The sequence below is a fragment of the Primulina tabacum genome, chromosome 2 (genome assembly GCF_025594145.1).
Source record: "Primulina tabacum isolate GXHZ01 chromosome 2, ASM2559414v2, whole genome shotgun sequence".
Lineage (NCBI taxonomy): Eukaryota > Viridiplantae > Streptophyta > Magnoliopsida > Lamiales > Gesneriaceae > Primulina > Primulina tabacum.
Genome location: NC_134551.1, coordinates 49,393,004 through 49,413,518, shown reverse-complemented (window position 1 = coordinate 49,413,518; position 20,515 = coordinate 49,393,004). Strand labels below are relative to the sequence as shown.

Genomic DNA, 20,515 nt, shown 5'->3' with positions numbered 1-20,515 from the left:
TGTACTTTGAACCATCTTAGAGAATCCACTCCTTCTGTTTTCAAGAAGTTTTTCTAGGAGTATCATACTCAAGAACCTTTAATTAAAGATGGATTCACCACCATACATAACTCCGATTGAAGTATTAGAAATCAAATAACATATTGTGGAATTTGATATCATTGAGATAATGATATACCTCCGAAGTAAAGCTCGAGCAAGACTTAACAATTGCCTCTGGTCAACACTAAAGTTCTCACCTCCTTCCAAAACCTTGACACAGATCAATTGGGTATTTGTTTAGTAAAACAAACATAAAATGAAACACCTTGGACAGAAAATATTTATTTCTAACTTTTTATGCTGAAGATGCGAACCAAATTTTGGCAGTAAGCTTATCCTACCATGATCTTTTCGCCAAGGTACCAATTAGCAATTTTTTTTATCAGAAACAAAACACTGAAGTTGCACAAAATGCAGTTTGAGCTTCAGCAAGTTTGCTAGTCAAACTGGGGAAATAGAAACAGAATTCACTGATGATTCCATTAGTTCATAGCAGCATATAAGTTCAAGTTTTGGCTTGAACTGCAACACCTATAAAACTTGTGGTGTTTTTTTTTTTTTTTACCTCGGCATCAAACCAATAGCACTCCTCCTAACGACATCCTATAAGTGAGCCAGCTCCAGTGCCACCCAGAGGTCTGAATCATTATGCTCACTGAAAGGATCGAGGTTGAACCGTACAGTATCTACATGAACAAGAGTATACCAAAATCACAAAAGATATAAATGATGGTATCAGATCAAGTGTCCAGGAGAAACATAAAAAGCTTATCAATGAAATGTACCAGAGAAAAGAACCGGAGATTGTGGTATGATAGTATGATACTGAGAACTTCACGTAATCTCTTAATCCAAATTTAGAAATGTCAAAATTATATATCAAGATCCTTCCCCTTTCAAGTTCCACAATTCGAAATAATGCATTGAGCATGCTTGATTTTCCTGCACCGGTTCTTCCAACAATTCCAACCTTATGGCACGCTGACGCAGAGATATATGGTGAAGGACAATACCCGCAGGGCCATAGGAAGTCCAGGCCTGTATTTCAAGAAATCATCATCAAACTTAATCAAACCAGATTCAGGCCATCCCAGGTGGAGAACGATTCCCCTGAATGATATCTGGTGCCTCTGATGGCAAATCTATATAGTACCCACACGGTCAAAACTATTTTCCGCTCTGCTAGCTAGTCTCAGAACATTACTCAACAAAGTTGTGATATTTAAAGCATAACTAAGTAGTAGACCCATTGTGGATGCAAATGCCACCTGATTTTCAGTTCTGCTATTTTGCATAACAACAAAGGTAGCGGTTAACCAGATCATAACACCTCCAAGTGTTTCAAGCCTTATTGTAAGCCAAAGGTTAGAACTGATGTTAAGCAGAGTGAACCTAATATTGTTGTCAATAGTTTTCCCGTAAATAATTGTCATTCTGTCATATGCTTTGTGCGCACGAATTGAAGATACTCCATACCCAAACTGTGCATATACTGGAGATTTGGTGATAGCGTCCAACCGATTTACTTCCCTCTGTGGTTGATTATGGTCCATTAAGATATGTAATATCAAAACATTGGTAACAAACAGTTCATGAGGCATTATATTATGTGAATTATGTAAAAGAAAAAGTAAAGCTGCGACATATAGTTAAATTATACTTGTATAATTTAAAATATTCAGGCAATAGTCAATTTAAAATTAACACTGAATTATCTGATATATAGTTTAGGGCAAAAACTGGTGCAAGATATATCAAACGATAAAGTAGAGTAACTTTCGTAAAAACCAATGAATCAAATGGTGATGAAAACACAGTAGAACAAAGCTTAAAGTAAACTAAATCGAGGTCTGTACAAAATACAGTGTCCTTAAAACAGATTTGTCCCCTCCTGTATGTGCTTCGAGGATCGTCTTGGACGTCTGTTTCCCAGTATACAACGGAACAACCAGCAATGACTTAGCACGAGACACTGTTACGGCGAACTGAAAACGTATCTTTACTTTATCACCGAGATTTAACGGATGACAAATGAAAAGCTAACAATATGAAATGCAAGAGAATACTTGAAAGAGATAGAATTTTCATATTTTTGAAATGAGAAAATGAACACACTATTTATAAGTCCAAAATACACACCAAGAGTCATGCTCATTAACTCAAGAATATGAAGAGCCAAAACTCTTCAATTAACTCAAGAATGTGGAAAGTCAAAAGACACTTCTACAATAATGAGCAACAACTAACTCAAGAATGTGGAGAGCCAAACCACAAGTTTTTGTTGGAAATTTGAATCAAAATTATGTCTCATTTTATGAGACATGTATCTTATTTCGGTCATTCATGAAAAAAATTTATTTTTTATGCTAAGAGTATTACTTTTTATTGTGAATATCGGTAGGGTTAACCCATCTCATAAATAACGATACCGTCTTACAAGAGACCTACTCATAGTTTAGATAAGAAAAAAAAAAGTTATAATTTGAATTGGGAGAAGGGTTTTGCTATTAAATCTAAATTTTTTTCGCAAATGTGAGATCTTGCTTTCTGACACAAAAATAATATATTCAACACTGCGACAAAATTAAAAATTATAAGTACCACGTTAATGGTCAACATGATTTGCAATAAATTGATAGAGATGAATAAATGATCTAAAATCTTGCTATTATGTCACGTAAAAAAAAAAGGTTGTGTTGATATAACATAAAGAAGGGCAAAGAAAAAAGCAAGTGCTACCGAGACTGATCGATACAACACTCAGACGGCGTGCATCAACCTTCTGTGAAGTAGAGACCTTTTGGGCATTACACTAGGGGAAAATTTACTTTCTTCATTTTGAATAGTTCGGAGCGTAAAAGTTGTTGTTAAACAAAACTAAATACAAGATTTATGAAATTTTGAGTTTGAACACAAAACAATGACATTTATATATAAAAAAAACAAAAACTCGTGTGAGACGGTCTCACGGATCGTATTTTATTGTGAATATCGGTAGGATTGACCCGTCTGAGATTCGTGAGACCATCTCACGAAGAAATCTACTGAAAAAAAAAAGTGATGTTTCATATTTTGATAAACCAAAATTTTTGTTTGATTAATCCATCTCGTTCCGCTACGTGGATTGTAGTGTGTGTATATATATACATGTGATGTGTTATGACTCATATTAATTTATTTAGCCCATTAGATTGAGGCTATTATTCACCTCATTAAATCGGTTCAATCTATTTTCAATCATTTATTATTTTTATTTATCAAAAACATGAATACAACTAGGTTCACAAAAATCAAAACTCCCAAGACTCTCCGAAAATCTGTAAACAGATGATGTTCCCATATTCTCAATGTATTACTTATTTGAGAATTTTATCGAGCAACTACTGACTCGAACGTCAGACTGTTTTCGCTTGACACCTTCGACGTCTCTTGATTTGTGATTCAGATGACAACCAACAAAATAAGTTCTTTAGACTATAGAGTATTAGTCGGTCACTCGGATCTCTACGGACTAGTCAGGTCTTCTGTATCGGGTGACATGGACAAGATGGAAGGACAAAAAAGAACAAAAACGCAAATGTGTTGACTGGAGAACAAAAAAGACAAGAACATAAAACGTACTTTACAATGCCGCATGATTCTTAAACTAGCAAGAAAGCAAGGAATGTTTCACCAAAAAATACTTGCGAACCAGTTGTCCTAATTACACCATCCACTTGGATAATTTGTTACCAAAATAAATTTCCTCAAAAGTAACACCAATTACACTTACAGTTCACTCACTTGCCCATTAAGACCATTTCTTATTAAGTATAAAAACGTAAACAAGAATTACTTCAATCTTCCACCAATAACTCTCTGCTTCACACCTCATGGAATTTGCCTTTGATTGTACAGATCTGCCAAAAATTAAACTTCAAATGTAATATAAATTTATTCGATAAATCCACTGCCACTTGCTAGATTTTTATACTCAACTCACCCTGAAGTCCCAAAAAGACATTTATCATAACCTACAAGGAATTTCAACCATTAGTCCAAAGGATATGACTAACAATCATGAGATCTGTCTCATATTTTTAGTGTTTTTACACATTAAAAAAATACATTTTACAATAAAAAAATTCATTTTAACTTGATTTAATGGGTTTTTTTTATAGGATAAAAAAATTATTGGAATTAATTGATGTATTCATTAATGAAAATAATCCCAAAAACGAAAATTTGACTGTATACTGTATAAAGGAGAACCAGAAGCTAGCTTACTAGGATTGTTTTGAGTCAAAGTAGCAGTCCCACCAAAATAGCAAGCGATGTCAGAGTTTCCATTCTGTTGGTAGTAGCTGTTGAAGGCATAGGACGCATGCGAAAGCAGCGAGTTCGGGTTGAAGCACGGCCCGCCGGCTTGGATTGGTCCGCAGTCCGCTTTGCCGAGCCCGCAGGCCCAATCCAGCGCGATCTGTAGATTAATAGCGGACACGCCAGCCCGGGCCACACACCACGTCGTGCCGCCGAGGAATGTGGTGTTCCCCTCCGGCGGAGATAGAGTTGTAACCGGGACAGCGGCTTCTGCCTTTTCTTGTACCACCACTGCCTCCACCGCGAAAACTGATCAAAGTAACAGATTTATAACTTATAAAAACACCAACTTTGACGAAAAGATTTCTTCAGCAAATATATTATGGGGAAACACCAAACATATAACCAGCAGTCGGTCACACAGCGACCAAGAAAATCAAACACGCATGAGGAACAAAAGTATGAGCTTTTATCGTCGTGGAAACACATTAAATCACCGTAATGTGATCCATCTGGAATCTATGATCAAGAAACAAAGTAAACATCTGAAACAAAAGAGGAAGATTACTCAGAAAACACTGAACAAATTTGAGAAGAACCCAAATCTTTTTCGCCATAGTACAACCAAGTGAAAGATATTCAGTCCTTCACAATTCTTTTTTTTTTTATGTAATAAAAAAGCTGGCAAACACGAAGACGCAGTTATATGGCCGGGTCACTCTGCAGTCTGTAGTGTGTGTGTGTAGTAGAGAGAGATGGGGAGGTAGAGACAGTGAGTGAGACTGGTCGTAAATTGTAATGACGCTCCATATTTAATGGAGAATCAGGCGTTTCTTCTACCTTAATTTTCTTTTTAAAAATTGTGTTCGACTCTGCAATTAATCAAGCTTTTCTAATCTAAATAATAGGCTTTGGAGAGTGGATTAGCTAGCTATAATTAATCTATTGCCGCATTTAGTACACTTAGCCACCGTTTCGTTCATGATATGAGATATATAATATAGAAATAAGTAATATTTTGATTGATCGAGATAAATAATACTTATACAAAACAAGTGATATGATAATACTATTTATATTAATACTTACAAGTACTTGAACCAAACTGCACCATACTATTGTATCAAATTGTCCTTGTTCATTCTTAAACTATTAACCTCGCAAGTAAATATATATATATATATATATATATATATATATATATATATATATATGATTGATACATAATTTTAAAAAACCTAAAGTATTGGTGTCTGATGCACCTAGCAATGGAATAACAATAAATAACTAACGAAATTTAGGATAAACGCAAGTACAAAAACAAAAATCTAACGTAACTGAAGCTAAAGATTTCAAATTTATAATAACAAACTTACTGGTTAGTTGATTTTTTAAATTCTCAATTAGCTATTTGGAAGTGGATTTCAAATGATTTCAAATCCTCAATTCAAAGACTTACTCAAAACCAAAATCTCTGGTCCAAATGCAACCAAAAGAATGAGAGACCAATAGCCGTAACTCACTCGTAAGTACGTAATTGGGCTTGAATAGTATATTGAATTGGACATTGCTAACTTATTGGATTTCGAAATGCAACTTGGAAGAATGATTTGGAGATCTAATCTTGCTTTGATCCAAAATTCTTTCAGAGTGCATGTAGAGATCTGTTAATTGTCCTATATCGGTTGGATAAATAACCTGTGAGTTGTATATATGGTCTTGGACAATCCTAGCTTATATCTTCCAATATAATTTGCTTATATCTTCCAATATAATTTGCTTGGAAACCAAACTATCAGAATGCGAGAAGATAGAGAAAGAATTATTAGGCAAAAATTTGTACAAGATGATTTCACGGGTCGTATTTTGTGAGACCATATATCTTATTTGGGTCATCTATGAAAAAAATAATACTTTTTATGGTAAGAGTGTTGCTTTTTATTGTGAATTTCGTGAGCCCGTCTCACAAGATGTTTAGATGTTTTTTTTAATTAAAAAAAGAATAAGAATAAAACATGTAGGATAGCTTCCTATCTGGGGTATTTTATTTTTTTAACTCAAATCAATATTTTTGTAAAAAAATTAACCTCATTTAGTTTATTTGTTCAACACATAATCCCACCCATTTCTAAAGTCATTTTATAGAAATAATTTCAAATGTAGTAATTTGAATATTAGTATTTCATTTATTTGATGTCGGTTTTGATATCAACTCGTGACATTTCCTTCGTTAGTCACTTACGGGTTCCGAGGAAATTAATGTTAGTTCATTTTAGTTAGATTTTTTTGATTCCGTTGTAATATGGCGGTGTTCAAAAATGTGTAAAGTTATTCATATTTTTATTTTTAGGTTATCATCATGGTTCCCGTCGTGGTCGCGGAGAACGTCATGGAGACTGCTTCTGATTCTATTAATGGTTATCGTCACGGAGTATTTTTATAATGAAAATAGAAATAATTATATAATTTGAAAAAAAATTAGTTGGAAAAATTACAAAAAACGCTCAGACAACCACAAAATCGTCGTTTCATTCCGAGTGCGTTGATGGTGAAATCACCAAAATTCCAAAAAAAAAAAAAAGACGTTGATACCCCATGAATGAGCCCATTATCCCTGGCTCATCCCTAGCCCAAATGGAAGACAGGCCCATCAAGGGCACATGTATTCTCTTATAAATACCAGGTTTGAGCGTATGATATTGCATTCACTATATTGTTTTCAGCAGCACCCTTAGCTGCTCCCCCTATATATCCTCAGTCACTGACTTGAGCGTCGGAGGGGCTACGCCAGGACACCCTCCTGGCCCCCTTTAATGGTCTTTTTCGTGATTTCAGGCTCAGGACAATTTCAAAACCCTGCGTCTGCACTAGTGACACTTGCTGGGAGCGGACCCTAAATTTTCCGTGAGTATCAGACGACATTATAGTTACACAATCGTTTTAACATGAAACTTTGTGACGTTCTCGTTCCGTCCGTTCCACAACCGCAACGGTGAACCATGGTTGCCGTCATCAATTCTGATTGGAACAAAACGTCATTGGGATAGTGGATCAAGATTTATTTGGTGAAGAGCCCGATTTCGAAGTGTTGTAATTTATCAATCAAAGTCGTTGGAGTCAGTTCTGAAAATAAATTCGAATTAAATGTTGCGTTGATATAGTAATAAGCGCAATTTTATACCACTCCAACCCCAAACATTAAATTCAACTATCCTAAATGAATCACGTGTGTTTTTCACGTTCCCTATTATACTAAAAAAATAATGTTCTTATTTTTTTAGTAATTTGGTCAAATGTTAGAGCATTACTTTGTACTTAGATACCGCCTAATAAATTGAGTCTTTTTGATAAAAAAAAAATTTCATCTTCAAATAACAACATATACGATAGTTGTCGAATAAACCATTTATCTCGTTCCATCTAGGAATTATGTAAATCAGTATCTATAATTGTCGGAAAATTAATTGATTTTATATTTTAAATTTGAGTGTATACGTAGCGTTATTGCATCAATCATCCTTGTGAAAATTCTAAAAGACATAAAACTCGTTAAAAAATATTAATAAAATAATACATCCTTCATTTTTTTTAAAATCAAACACATTTTACCTCTATGTTATAAAAATTCGACCACATTTACCCTCTATGGTAAATGGTTTTATGAATAACTTTTAAAAACACAAATTGGAACATTATATTAATTTTACGCAAGATGTTTTTTTTTTTATTTTTTTGATTTCATGCAGGGGTGATAATGCGATTAGCCTTGTATAAATAATAAACAATATATATATATGTGTGTGTGTGTGTGTGTTAAGAAGTAGGGATGACAATTTTTCCAGTATGAAAATCTAAAACGGGTGTGTTTGGGGACTAATTTTCGAGTTCAGAGATTTTTTTGAATATCTGAAATAGTTCAGGGTTGATATAGGGAAACTATCTCCATTCTCTAATCCGCCCCGATAATAATAAAAATAATAGTAATAACAATAATAAATTGAGAGATCCACCGAACCCTCCCTACCCTTGTCTCATTACTATTTTTGAAGCGGGTATGGGGATTAAGGGGTGTCAAATATGACCCGACACGGCAAACCGACCTAGTTCGACCCTAAAAAATCAAGTTTGGGCTGGAGATTTTCAAGTTCAGGTGAGATCGTGTTGGGCCTGATATCCGACTTGAAAATGTAATCGGGTTCGAGTTAGACTCGGCCAAACCAGGTTGACTCCAAAATTAATTTTTTTTGGAAAAATATATAATTAATAAATATTGTCATGTTTGGAAAATAGTTATTATATATTTATATATTAATTTCATCATTTAATATTTATTTTTTTATGTTTTTTATTCTTTTAAATAATTATTTATTTTATTTTGTAAATATATTTTTAATTTTCTATGAATAAAATTTCAAATTTAAATCATATATGTGAGATTTTTTTACTATATGATTAAATTAAAATATAATTATTATTTAGTTATTTTAATTTTTTTAATATTTTCGTTTGGATTAAACAACTTTTTTAATACTATCATGCATCAACTCGAGCCGACTCACCCGAATTAAAACCCCTGACGAGAACATTGATGAGGATTTGATCTCAAAAGCTAGAATGAACATGAAAATATGAGTAAAAAAACTCGCCGTCACCCTGCTCCATTATCATGCCTAACAAGAAGAGAATAATCACGTACCCATAAAGGCCCAGAAAATAGAAGTGAAACAAGGGAAGAATTAGACGTCTTTTAACAAGCCACGTGGAGAAGATTGATTGGTTTAAGTGGGCCGGGTCATGCTGAGTTAGTGTGGGTCAGTGCCCGACACTGGATAAAAGTGAGAATGTGGGCCTGCCGGGTTGGCAGGTGGTCACATGGACATCCCATGTGTTGTCCAATTTCTTCCCTTTCTTCACCATTCATTTCATATATATATATATATATATATTTTTTTTTTCAATTTCAATTTTAATTAATTTATACGTTTTTCATCTTTAAAATTAACCGTAAGAAATACAACCTTGAAATTTAAGTTCATCGAAATTTGAATATGCAATATGCTGTATCAAAAAAAAAAAAAAAAAAAAACAAGAAGATAAATGCACCATGTGCTCTTAATTATATTTAAAAATAAATAAAAATTCGTATTAAAGTTACTTGTCTGGTCAATTTGGGTGATCTTATTCACGCAAATTTGATGTAATTAAGAATTCCTAATCCCATGAATCCGTGATTTTACGATGACAACTCGCAATAACACTGTCTCTAGAATCTGAGTATGCTTAGTCAAAATCAATCCCAGAAAATGAATGATTGGATAATTAATATTAATCTGTGTTCATGTTATTAACGAACTTCGTCCAACTTCTGGTCCAATAATAGTTAACTGTCAATCACGAGACAATGATCTTGGCTATCACACATTGCATACAACACAAGAATTTACCTTCACCTTTTGCGTCGTTCGTTACAAGATATTGTTCTTTTGTTAGAGATAGACGATAAATGATTAACGAATTCTTTCATCTTCGTTTTATTTCACAATTAAAACTTAAGAAAATCGATGAAACTTCATTATATGACAGTTGGATTGAAGCTATTCAAGATGAGTTAAACAAGTTTGACATGAACAAGGTTTTGTACTTGATAGACGATGATTGGAACCTGGTAGGTTTATAGCAAAAAAATTTCACGAAAATGATATTGTAATCTGGAAAAAAGCTAGATTGGTTGCATAAGATTTCAGAAAATAAAATGTAATTGATTATGATGACATCTTCGCTCCAGTGGCCAGATTAGATTTTGTTTGGATTTTTGTAATTTATGTTGCTCATAAAAACTTTAAATTATTTCGTATGGATGTGAAGAGTGCCTTCCTAAATGGACCACTGCAGGAGGAAATATATAAACCTCCAGGTTTTATTAATAATATTTTACTTGATCATGCGTTTATATTAAATAAAGTATTGTGTTGATTAAAACAAATACCACATACTTGGTATAACACTCTTTCACGGTTCTTGTTTGATCATGATGTTATAGTAGACTCAGTGGATAAGACCATATTCACATTTATTAAAAATTATTATACTTTGTTAGTTCATTGATGCAGCTAAAATAAATGAGTCGAGTAGACTGCGCACGCGAGATCCGACTGGTTAGTAAACTGGTCCATTTGGCCCGTGAACGGGGTCAACCCCAAAAGCTAGCTCAAGGGGGGAGGATTGTCAAAGCCCATATATACAACTCTCAAGTTATCTATCCAACCGATGTGAGACAATTAACACACCTCTCTCACGCCCAGGAATGAACATCTGGAGCGTGGAGTTTGCAAATGACCCAATTATGGGCAGAACGGGAGGCCTAATTAAAGGCAGTCCAATACATAACGGTGGAACCCGGGCTCTGATACCATGTTAAGATTGGAACTTGGACCTAACTCAACCCCAAAAGCTAGCTCAAGGGGGGAGGATTGTCCAAGCCCATATATACAACTCCCAAGTTATTTATCCAACCGATGTGGGACAACCGACACTCACTTGACGAGTGTTCGTGACGCAGGTGACGCCCCGCAAATTAATTGTGTATTGTCTACGTGGATCCGTTTATCAGCCAGGCGAGCCCGTTCACGGGCCAAGTAGACCAGTTTACTAACCAGTCGGATCTCGCGTGCGCAGTCTACTCGACTCATTTATTTTAGCTGCATCATTCATATTTATGTTTATGAAATTATACTTGGATCCATTCACTCAAAACTTTGCTAGAAATTTGTTAAATTAATGCATGATAAGTTTGAGTAAGCATGATAGACGAACTAAATTTCTTTCTAGGACTGCAAGCTATGCAGTTGGACACTGGAATTTTGTCAGTCCGAAAAAATACACCAAAGAACAATTTAAAAAGTTCGGAATGAAGTCATGTTCCACAAAAGCAACCCAAAGAGATGATCAGTTAAACTTGATAAATATGAAAAGGGGATATCAGTCGAAATAACATTGTATCGATGTTTGATAAGTTCACTGTTGCATTTAACTTCCAGTCGACCTGATGATATTTTGTCATGTCTAGTGACCGTAGGGGAAGTATAACAAGGTATTTGACGTGTTTAGCTGAGATTAGATGGGCCGTCCGTGTCTCGACAAAAAAATATATCTGGTCGGCGAAGGAAGATAATATTTGACGTATTTAGCGGGATCTCTAAGATATATATTGGACATTGATAAACAAATTTTATGATTTTTCGTATATTTATATGAAAGAACCATTGGCAAAAATAAACTGATCAATAGTCGGTGGTGAACAAATTATCCTACTATTATTTTGATAGTCCCCTGTAGTTGAATGAGATTTTATTGTTGTGATATGTAGCTAAGAAGTTTGTTCATTCTACTCATTTTTTAGTGTGTGATAATATTAGTTATATAAAATTACTTTTTATATAAGATTTTATAGTCAGATAATTATTCAAAAATCATATAATTAATAAACTAAATTTTTATTCTTAAATCATTTTATTCAAGGGCAATTTGCAAAAAAAGAAAAATTGCCTAATCATGTTTGTCCTTTTAAAAAATTTAAATAGTCGAGATTGACTAATTATATTGTCAATGTGACACCAAAGTTCCTTTTCAATTTTACTCTTCATGATGTATGTTAGCTAACTTTGTTGATGTGTGTTCATCAGTAACTTTCGTACATCTATATATATATTTTCGATTGTTTCTCCAACACATCTATAACTTATCTAAAGGTTAAAACTATCTCAGTAAATGTAATCTAATCATTAATCTATAAAATATCACATTCAATAAAATAATATATATTTTTTTTACAAAAAATAATCACATACCTAAAATTAATATAAACAATATACTTATATATAAAATAAATGTAAGTAAAATCATAATACCTAGGAAGAAGTGATTGAAATAAAATTATGGGAAAACAAAAGAGGGCATTTGACGTTAAAGGTTGGTCTGGTTTGATTCAAACTTTCCACATGATGCCGATTCCTAATGTCCCCGCGGCGCATCTTCCCCTTTTGTGTTGCTAGAAGATATTTGTGGACTATTTCTTCTTTGCAAATAATTTAATAATAATTAGCAGTAGACCCTCGTACAATATTATATAACAATTGAGTGTGATGGTAACGAGAATTCAATAATATATGATCTTTTTTTTTTGTTAAAATAGATTCTTTTAATGAATAGTCGAGAAAAATAAAAAGTGCATCCAATTGAATTGGTTGGGGTAAGTTTGAGGGTTTTTTGTTATTTGATTAATTTTATGAAATAAGATTGATTTTCGATTATATTCTCGTGAAATAAAAAAAAGTAGGTCTATTGTGACAATCTCACGAATCTTTATCTGTGAGACGGGTCAATTCTACTGATATTCACAATAAAAATAATACTCTTAGCATAAAAAGTAATAATTTTTTATGAATGACCAAAATAAGAGATTTGTCTCACAAAATACGACTCATAAGACCGTCTCACAGAAGTTTTTGTCAAATAAAAAATATGATAAAAAGTAATATTTTAGGTAAACTATGGTTGAGCCTATATATGCATGCATCTATTGGGCAGGAACCATAAGTATGACATTGGCAACAATTAATTTTGGGAAAAAGGCTAATTGATTTTAGCAAGATTTCATACATCTTTCCTAATCCACTAGCCACTCCCACCGCATCTTGATATTTCCTAAAAGAACAATAAAAGTACTTGGGAAATTCGTCACACCACCTAGTACTTTTTTTCCCTAAAAGTTAAATAAATATGTCCTCAAATTGTGTCATTCTTCAAGATATAAGATCGTCCTACTGATCAATTTATATTAACCTGAAAAGCTAGTAATACTTCCTGTTATCCATTGTAAATTAACATCGGCAAAAACTTGTGTGAGACGGTCTCACTGGTCGTATTTTGTGACACAGATCTCTTATTTGGATCATCCATGAAAAAATATTACTTTTTATGCTAAGAGTATTACTTTTATTGTGAATATCGATATGATTGACTTGTCTAACAAATAAAGATTAGTGAGACATTCTCACGAAAAACTTATTCATTAACTTTTACCGTTTGATGTATCATAAGACAAACATAAAGAATTTACCACACATGAAAGAAAAGGTATATTTGGAAGGATAATCTACTTATTCTTTAATCATTTGTTGGACTTAATTATGATATAATTACTACATTTCTCGACTTCCAACGACACATCAAAGTCAAGAAACTCCAATCTCAACAAAATATAATAATTGAAAAATTATTTGATGGGAGATTCATTCCACAATAATGTGAAAGCAATTAAAATACTATGATAGCATAAATTACGTTTACTTTTTTCTATACAAATTGTCTTTCCAACCTAAACATGGTAAGGACACAATACTGTATATTAAAAAATTATATTAAAATCACTTCACTATACTATGTTGTCATCTCCTCCATCCAATCAAGAATCAGAACACGTCAAACGGCGCCGTTTGTCGATGCACCGTCGTCGTTTTGTTCTGTCTCTGGATTCCCGCTGGTCCAGGTGGCGTCATCGTTCGAATCAGCGCGAAATTCAACCCTTTGAAAAAGGGGTGGGTTTTCACATCAGCAGCTCCTCTCCTTGACCCGAGTCGTCTATTCGGATCCTTGTTCAGCAACCCGGATATCAGGTCCCGCGCGTGGCGTTCACCTGTGCTGCATTGGGCGTCGTGGTTGAACGTTAAAGGCTTTCTCGTGATGTTACGCAGCGTAGCTTCGTTGGTTGCGCCTGCAAACGGGGTTCTTCCGTAGATCATCTCGTAAATGAAGATACCGAGGGCCCACCAGTCGACGGCGTTGCCATGGGTCATACCGGAAGCCACCTCCGGCGATACGTATTCATGGGTCCCCACGAATGAGCAGGACCGTGCCGCGACGGGTTCCGCCACGAAGAGGCGGTTGGCCGCAAGAGTTTGGATTTTCTTGGAGCGGAAAAAATGGTTAGAAATGCAGGAGAATGGGGTCAGTAAACGGGGGCTGCGTGAGGTTTTCGGAGACGAGAGTAAGTCAGGTAAAAATTTCGGAGATTCGACGGCGGGTACGGCGGCGGAGCAAAGGGAGAGATCAAAGTCGGTGAGCATAATATGGCCGTCGGATCTGACTAACACGTTCTCCGGCTTCAAATCTCTATAGATTATTCCCAACATGTGGAGGTACTCTAGAGCTACCAGAACCTCAGCTGCATAAAACCTGGAAAAAAGATTATTTTTTTTTCTGATTCCTTGCTGGAGAAGAATAAATTAAAGAGACAGAACCTAATGTGGCAAGCTCAAATTTCAGGTTTCAAACGGTGACCCAACAAGAAAACACAGAATAGGAAAATGTTCATCAATCTCAATTTGCAGATATAATTGATTGATTTTTACTCAAAAAATTGAATTTTTTAAATCCCTTTTTCCTATCTTCGTCCTGATCACATGATTAGAAAAAGAACACTAATAATGAAAGTTGCCATATATATGAAATGAGAAAACTAAATTAATTATAATGACAAGACTGAGTGTTATTAATTAATGGATCCCTTCAAAAGTTTCAACCTTTTTCATCTTTAAATAAATAATTAATCAAGAACCACACGAAATATCAGAAAATGCAGCATAAATTACCGGGCTGAGCTGAGGGAGAAGCGTTTCCGCGGCTGCTTATGTCTAAGAGAATGTAAATCGCCGCCGCAACAGTACTCCATTACAACGCAAGAAAAATGCGAAGCTTCGAATTCTGCGTAAAGAGATGGCAAAAACGGGTGATCCAGAAGCCTCAAGATTTTCCTCTCAGTCTCCGCTCTTTGCATCTTCTTCTTCAAGGCCAGCATGTCATTATCCACCACTTTCATGGCGAAAATCCGCCCCTCATCCGTGGTGCCACGGAGGCTGCAGAGATAAACTCTACCTATATCCCCGCTTCCTATCTGTCTCACCAAGCTAAAGTCACGGAAGCTTAGGTTGGCCTTCAATCGAATGGCTTGAAACGAAGAGTCCGACGAGCGGTGCGGCTTCATCGCCGCCTGCTGCTCCGGCGAGCTATTCGGGAGCTCGAACGACAGCCGGCTAAAGCTCGTGCAGTGGCTTAAAGTGGTTTCACTGCTCATCGAGCTCTTGCAGGAGCAAATCACCCCCTGATCACAATTCAACTCCTCGAAATTCCTGCGTGGGTACTCGTCTATCATTTTGAGGACTCCTTCGCGTACAATGCGCCGAATTTCTTAGATACAGTGGACTTTACGCTTTTTGGCAATCTTTTTGTTATCCTCTGCGTGGAAGAATCAGATACGAAGAATGGAAAATAGGAATTTTTTGTGACGAACGAACAGTGTACAAAAGATAACAGGAATCGGCAAAGTCGAGAACCTTATAAAGATCTGAGTCTAAGAGATAATAGAAAATGGAAGTTTTCAAAAGTCGATAGATTGGCAGAAGATAAAGAGAGGTACGTAGCTTCTTAAACGAATTGAAATCGACATGAAATTAGGGTTTCAGCATATCCGAAGAGAAACACAGAAGGAATGAATATTATGGTTTCTGCGAAGCTTGTGTGTGTTTTTTTGGCTTCGTTGAAAAAATTGGTTGTCGGGGGTTATTTAAGCCATGGATCGGGTAAATTTATCGATCAAGATAAATTATTTTTATGAACGAGTTTCTTATTTTATGCCAACTAAAAATTATATAGTTTTTATCATAAAAATATATCGATTCTTAATCGACAATAGGAGCGGAGTAACATCTATAATTTGAGTTTTTTTTTTAAAAAAAAAAAAATTAGTCTAATATGCATTCAATGTATTACAAAACTTACATGAGACGGTCTCACAGTTCTTATTTTGTGAGACAGATATCTTATTTGAGTCATTCATAAAAAAATATTATTTTTTTAATTCTAAGAGTAATATTTTTTATTGTGAATATCGGTAAGATTGACCCGTCTTACAGATAAATATTCGTGAGATCGTCTCACTGTAGACCTACTCTTAATGTATTTGTCGATAGATAATCGATATATTTTATCTTGAATTTTCATACTAATATATACTTCTATATCATTATTATTATATTATTAAGTGTGAGACTCTTAGAGTCACTACCTTAGAGGACACCAAAATATTTAATTCCATAATAACCCTTCAAACCTTACTAAAAACCTCCCAAGTCACTTCATATTGTACATATAAAAAAATCTAAACAAAACCTCTCTTTTAAATCGAACAACTCTTCAAAAGTAAAAATGATTTCGTGTTAATTGTTTAGTATTATTTGATCAAATTAAGAATAATAATAACACATACAACGCGTTGGACATCTTTTACTAGTATTTATCAATTTTCAAGCTATTTTATATTTGATCTGAAAATCGATTCCATATATATATATATATTACGAAGACACAACACATTAATTTGTTCATTGCAAATATAAGATTTTATATGGAAATTAAATTGCTTGATATATTAGTTCCTCCAGTTCAGTGAGGCCTTCGGGGATGCTGAAGGTGCTAATGCTGACGTATGTCCCGGCACGTGCGGGATTGAAGGTGCTCTAATGTCTTGACACGTGCCAAAGTGGAAAGTGTCTTGCTTTAATGTACTCAATTGCGTGTTCAGACAAAGTGTACAGTACGCGTGGTTTGGACTCGGGTTCCGACTTTAATACTCTGATCGTAACCTCGGGGTGCGTAATGTCGATTATACCCTTTCTCTTTTAAGTTCATGGACCATAATCGGGATGTACTCTTTTGTCATTTGGCATACGCGTAGAAAAATGAAAAAATCGAAGGTAAATCCTATATACTCATGGCACATGGTTGGACCATTGAGTCAATCACACGATGGCCTAACTAAAGGCATGGCCGAATCCCTCCCTGTCACACTAAGTTTGATTTATTCACTCTTAATCTTCAAAAATGGTAAATTTCACGAAACAGTTGTTTTAGTTGTCGACCAGCTATAGATTTTGATAAATCGAACCATGCCATCGTGAAAATCGCAGTCCCTGACAATCTGTAAGCCATTACAATGTCATAAAAATGGTGTATTTCAGTATATGAACAAAACAGAAGCCACTTGGGCGAGTTACAGAACAAAAGCAAGCGTGACTTGCTACCAAGAATGGGAGCAAAAGGGGTGTTCCACAGTTGGACTCGGAAAAAGGTCCATCTCACGTTAGAGGAAGAGTGAGAGGGGTCCATTTGCAATTAATCATACCATCCAAAATGTTCCATTATATTCTTTTTACTGTGCCATTTCTATCAGAAATTTATGGTATCCACACACATATATAGGCTAGAGAATGACCCTTATGCCGATTTATTGGACCCTGTTAAGTTGATATGTGCAAATAAATAACTTGGAAAAAGTTCATCCGTCCAAAAAAAAAAACGAGAGATCGGAACGGATATTAAGGTGAGGATGGAATTCGAGGACGAAGATGAGGATGACAGATCCACCCCACCCCCAGTTGCCATCTCTAGATATATAACACTTAAACTATAACATCTAATTTTATATATAGTACGGTCGGTTACTGACTGTAACTCATTTGACATCAAAATCTCAAGTTTGAGACTCAGTTATAACGCCATCGACTCGAAAAAGAATTGAATGCTTACAATGATACATAATAATACTCAAGTAATAGGTTTTAATGACTGGGTCCACGCTGCATACAGCCCACATTTAAGATTCTTGTTTGCAATTGCAATGTCAAAGCCAACTTTTTCTTTTTTCTTCCGAAGGGAGAATACTACTTATTTACAATCATCACATGCATTTTATCCCTATAAAGACAAGGAATATATAAATAATAAATATTATTACAATAATAATACTATATGATATGTGAATTATATATGGAATCTTGAACAATGCGGGATGGCACAAAGGCTTGTCAATCCGATTTTATAGCTGTGGGACATTTTTTTAAGGAAAAAAATGCCAAAAGCCTAAAAAAAGAGCTTTAAAGTTTAAATTACTTATAGGATAACGTAGTAAAAAAAACTGGAAAGGATCACCAAAAGATTTTGTCAGTGACTCTATGATTATGGATTTGGATCATCTGTTGTTTGTTGTTGAAAACACAGCACACGAGATAATCAGTTGATCACCTCGTGTAAAAAGAGTACAACACCGGTGCTGTGTTTACAGAATTACAGCCACATCAGAAGATCTAAATCCCTATAATTATATTCACAAATATATAGAAAGAGAGCCTTGACAAATTCTACTTCATTGGTTAAGCGAATGCCATTTTACTGTAAGTTTTTTTTTTTTTTTTTTTTTTTTTTTTTTTTTTTTTTTTTTTTGGGTTTATAGACAATTTCACTAGCTCAAATGGTAAATTATCCAAAATCTATGTAGACACTCTATGGTGGAGTCGGGATTTAAAATATTTGGGCTAGCTCTTTCCCGATTCAGAGGATAATATGTGAGTACTCGACTAAAATTAAATCGAGTTTTCTAAATCGAATTAACCGAAATTTATTTCGATAAAACAAAACGAACAAACTTTACTACGAAAATCTAAAAAATCAAACCGAAAAAATCGGTTACTTTGGTCGATAACCAAATTAACCAAACTTTATTATATAATTTTTTTAAATATAAAATTGTAATTAAAAAATATAATATAAAAATTGAATGAAATAATTTTAACTTTTATTTATTAAAAACAAATATTTTTAATTCTAGTTCTATTGTCAAATAAAATTTTATTATAAATTTAGGATATTTATATCATAATAAACTTTATTAGAAAATTTAATAATATATTATTTTTTATGAATATTATGTTTATCCGGTTAACCAAAATTTTATGTTAAATCTCGAAATCAAAAAGAACTAATCAATGTTTTTAAAAACTAAAATCAAAATTCTAAATAACCGAACCAATTTTTCAAGTGAGTTCAGCTTAATCGGTCATTTTGGTTGAAATCGATATTTTGCTCACCCTTAGACCGAATTGACGTGTGCCCAAATTTATTTTTCAATTTTTATGACTCTTAGAAACCATTCTTGTTAAATCCCAAAGCCATTTCACAATAGTTTTTTTTAAGCAAACAGTAAAAAAAATTAATACATTACTTGGATATTGACGAACATCAAAAAATAAAATAGACATTAATATAAGCAAAAAGTTTGGTATATCATTCAAACCATTGTGTTGGAAATTCAATCATTGATAAATCATAAAATATTACATACTATTATTCACATCCATATTTTGCAAAATTTGAAAGATTATTTACTTTATTTTTCCCAAAACCAATCATGACAAAGAAACACTAATTCATACTAAAAATTAAAATTCTATTAAACTTTTAGTGTTAATATAAATTAAATAAACATCTAATAAAATATGTAATGATTGCATAATTATATTATATTATTAGATCGATTCAATATATCTGTCTGTTAATGTGTAAATGGTCTAAAAATATATTTGAAACTTAAAACTAATTTTAAAAATTAATTTATATTTGATTTTAGTTATTTGTAGAAGATTATTTTAAAAAAAGTTAATTGTTTAAAAAAATTCCTCATATTTGCATCAATAAGATAAGACTGAAAAAATACACAAAAATACGGTAAGTCCAAAAAATTACTCACAAATCAAAACTAATTAAAAAAATTGTAAAATTTGGGTGTCCTAAATTTTTTTTGAAGTATCGACACCGATATAGATACACTCCGATACACGTGTAGAATACGACAAAATCTATAGCGCTGATTTTTTGTATGCTTGATTAGTCAGATATCCCTTGGACACGGTTAGAATACAAGATGAATGCGATAGATGGAGATACGCATTTTGGATTACATTTCAATAAAGCTTTTTCTTCTTAAATCATTCATATGAAGCTCTTCATTTACATAAATATATATCTCTACAATACACACACACATAATTTTTAATACTAAATTTATATATAAATATGTGTATAATATTTTATATATTTTATTAATTGTTATATTCTAACAGTATCATATCTTATATTTTCAAAATTTGTCGTATCTTCGTATTTGTATCATATACCCATATCAATGCAACACAGTCAAAACTCATGAATTCACTAACACTCAGGGGTGCGCAAAATTTCGGTTAAACCGAATTAACCGACCGAACAGAATTAATTCGGAAATTCG

General features: G+C 33.7%; 2 protein-coding genes and 1 pseudogene across 2 annotated transcripts; all 3 read right to left on the bottom strand.

Moving 5' to 3' along the window:
* Nucleotides 1-202: 202 nt before the first annotated feature.
* LOC142538006 (ABC transporter C family member 12-like) lies at nucleotides 203-1,600 on the bottom strand (annotated as a pseudogene).
* Nucleotides 1,601-3,606: 2,006 nt separating this feature from the next.
* Nucleotides 3,607-5,173, bottom strand: LOC142538005 (major pollen allergen Ole e 10-like). The gene is made up of 4 exons (XM_075643454.1): nucleotides 4,910-5,173; nucleotides 4,309-4,650; nucleotides 4,025-4,055; nucleotides 3,607-3,941 (listed from the first exon to the last, which is right to left on the bottom strand). Exons 1-4 carry the CDS (start codon nucleotides 4,956-4,958, stop codon nucleotides 3,833-3,835), a joined length of 531 nt encoding a protein of 176 aa, XP_075499569.1. The 5' UTR covers nucleotides 4,959-5,173; the 3' UTR covers nucleotides 3,607-3,832.
* An 8,451-nt stretch (nucleotides 5,174-13,624) lies between these two features.
* LOC142534528 (protein kinase PINOID-like) lies at nucleotides 13,625-15,951 on the bottom strand. The gene is made up of 2 exons (XM_075641397.1): nucleotides 14,991-15,951; nucleotides 13,625-14,574 (listed from the first exon to the last, which is right to left on the bottom strand). The coding sequence occupies exons 1-2, from the start codon at nucleotides 15,548-15,550 to the stop codon at nucleotides 13,812-13,814; spliced, it is 1,323 nt and encodes a 440-aa protein (XP_075497512.1). The 5' UTR covers nucleotides 15,551-15,951; the 3' UTR covers nucleotides 13,625-13,811.
* Between the last annotated feature and the right edge of the window lie 4,564 nt (nucleotides 15,952-20,515).

Bases quoted from the DNA above. Each gene is read 5' to 3' on its own strand.
- LOC142538005 (XM_075643454.1), bottom strand. From the start codon at position 4,958: ATGGCGAAAAAGATTTGGGTTCTTCTCAAATTTGTTCAGTGTTTTCTG. The intron at 4,651-4,909 runs GTAATCTTCCTC...TACTTTGATCAG, and splicing joins ATTTGTTCAGTGTTTTCTGA to TTTTCGCGGTGGAGGCAGTG. The intron at 3,942-4,024 runs GTGAGTTGAGTA...AATTTTTGGCAG, and splicing joins TGTCTTTTTGGGACTTCAGG to ATCTGTACAATCAAAGGCAA.
- LOC142534528 (XM_075641397.1), bottom strand. From the start codon at position 15,550: ATGATAGACGAGTACCCACGCAGGAATTTCGAGGAGTTGAATTGTGAT. The intron at 14,575-14,990 runs GTAATTTATGCT...TCTTTTTTCCAG, and splicing joins TTCTCCCTCAGCTCAGCCCG to GTTTTATGCAGCTGAGGTTC.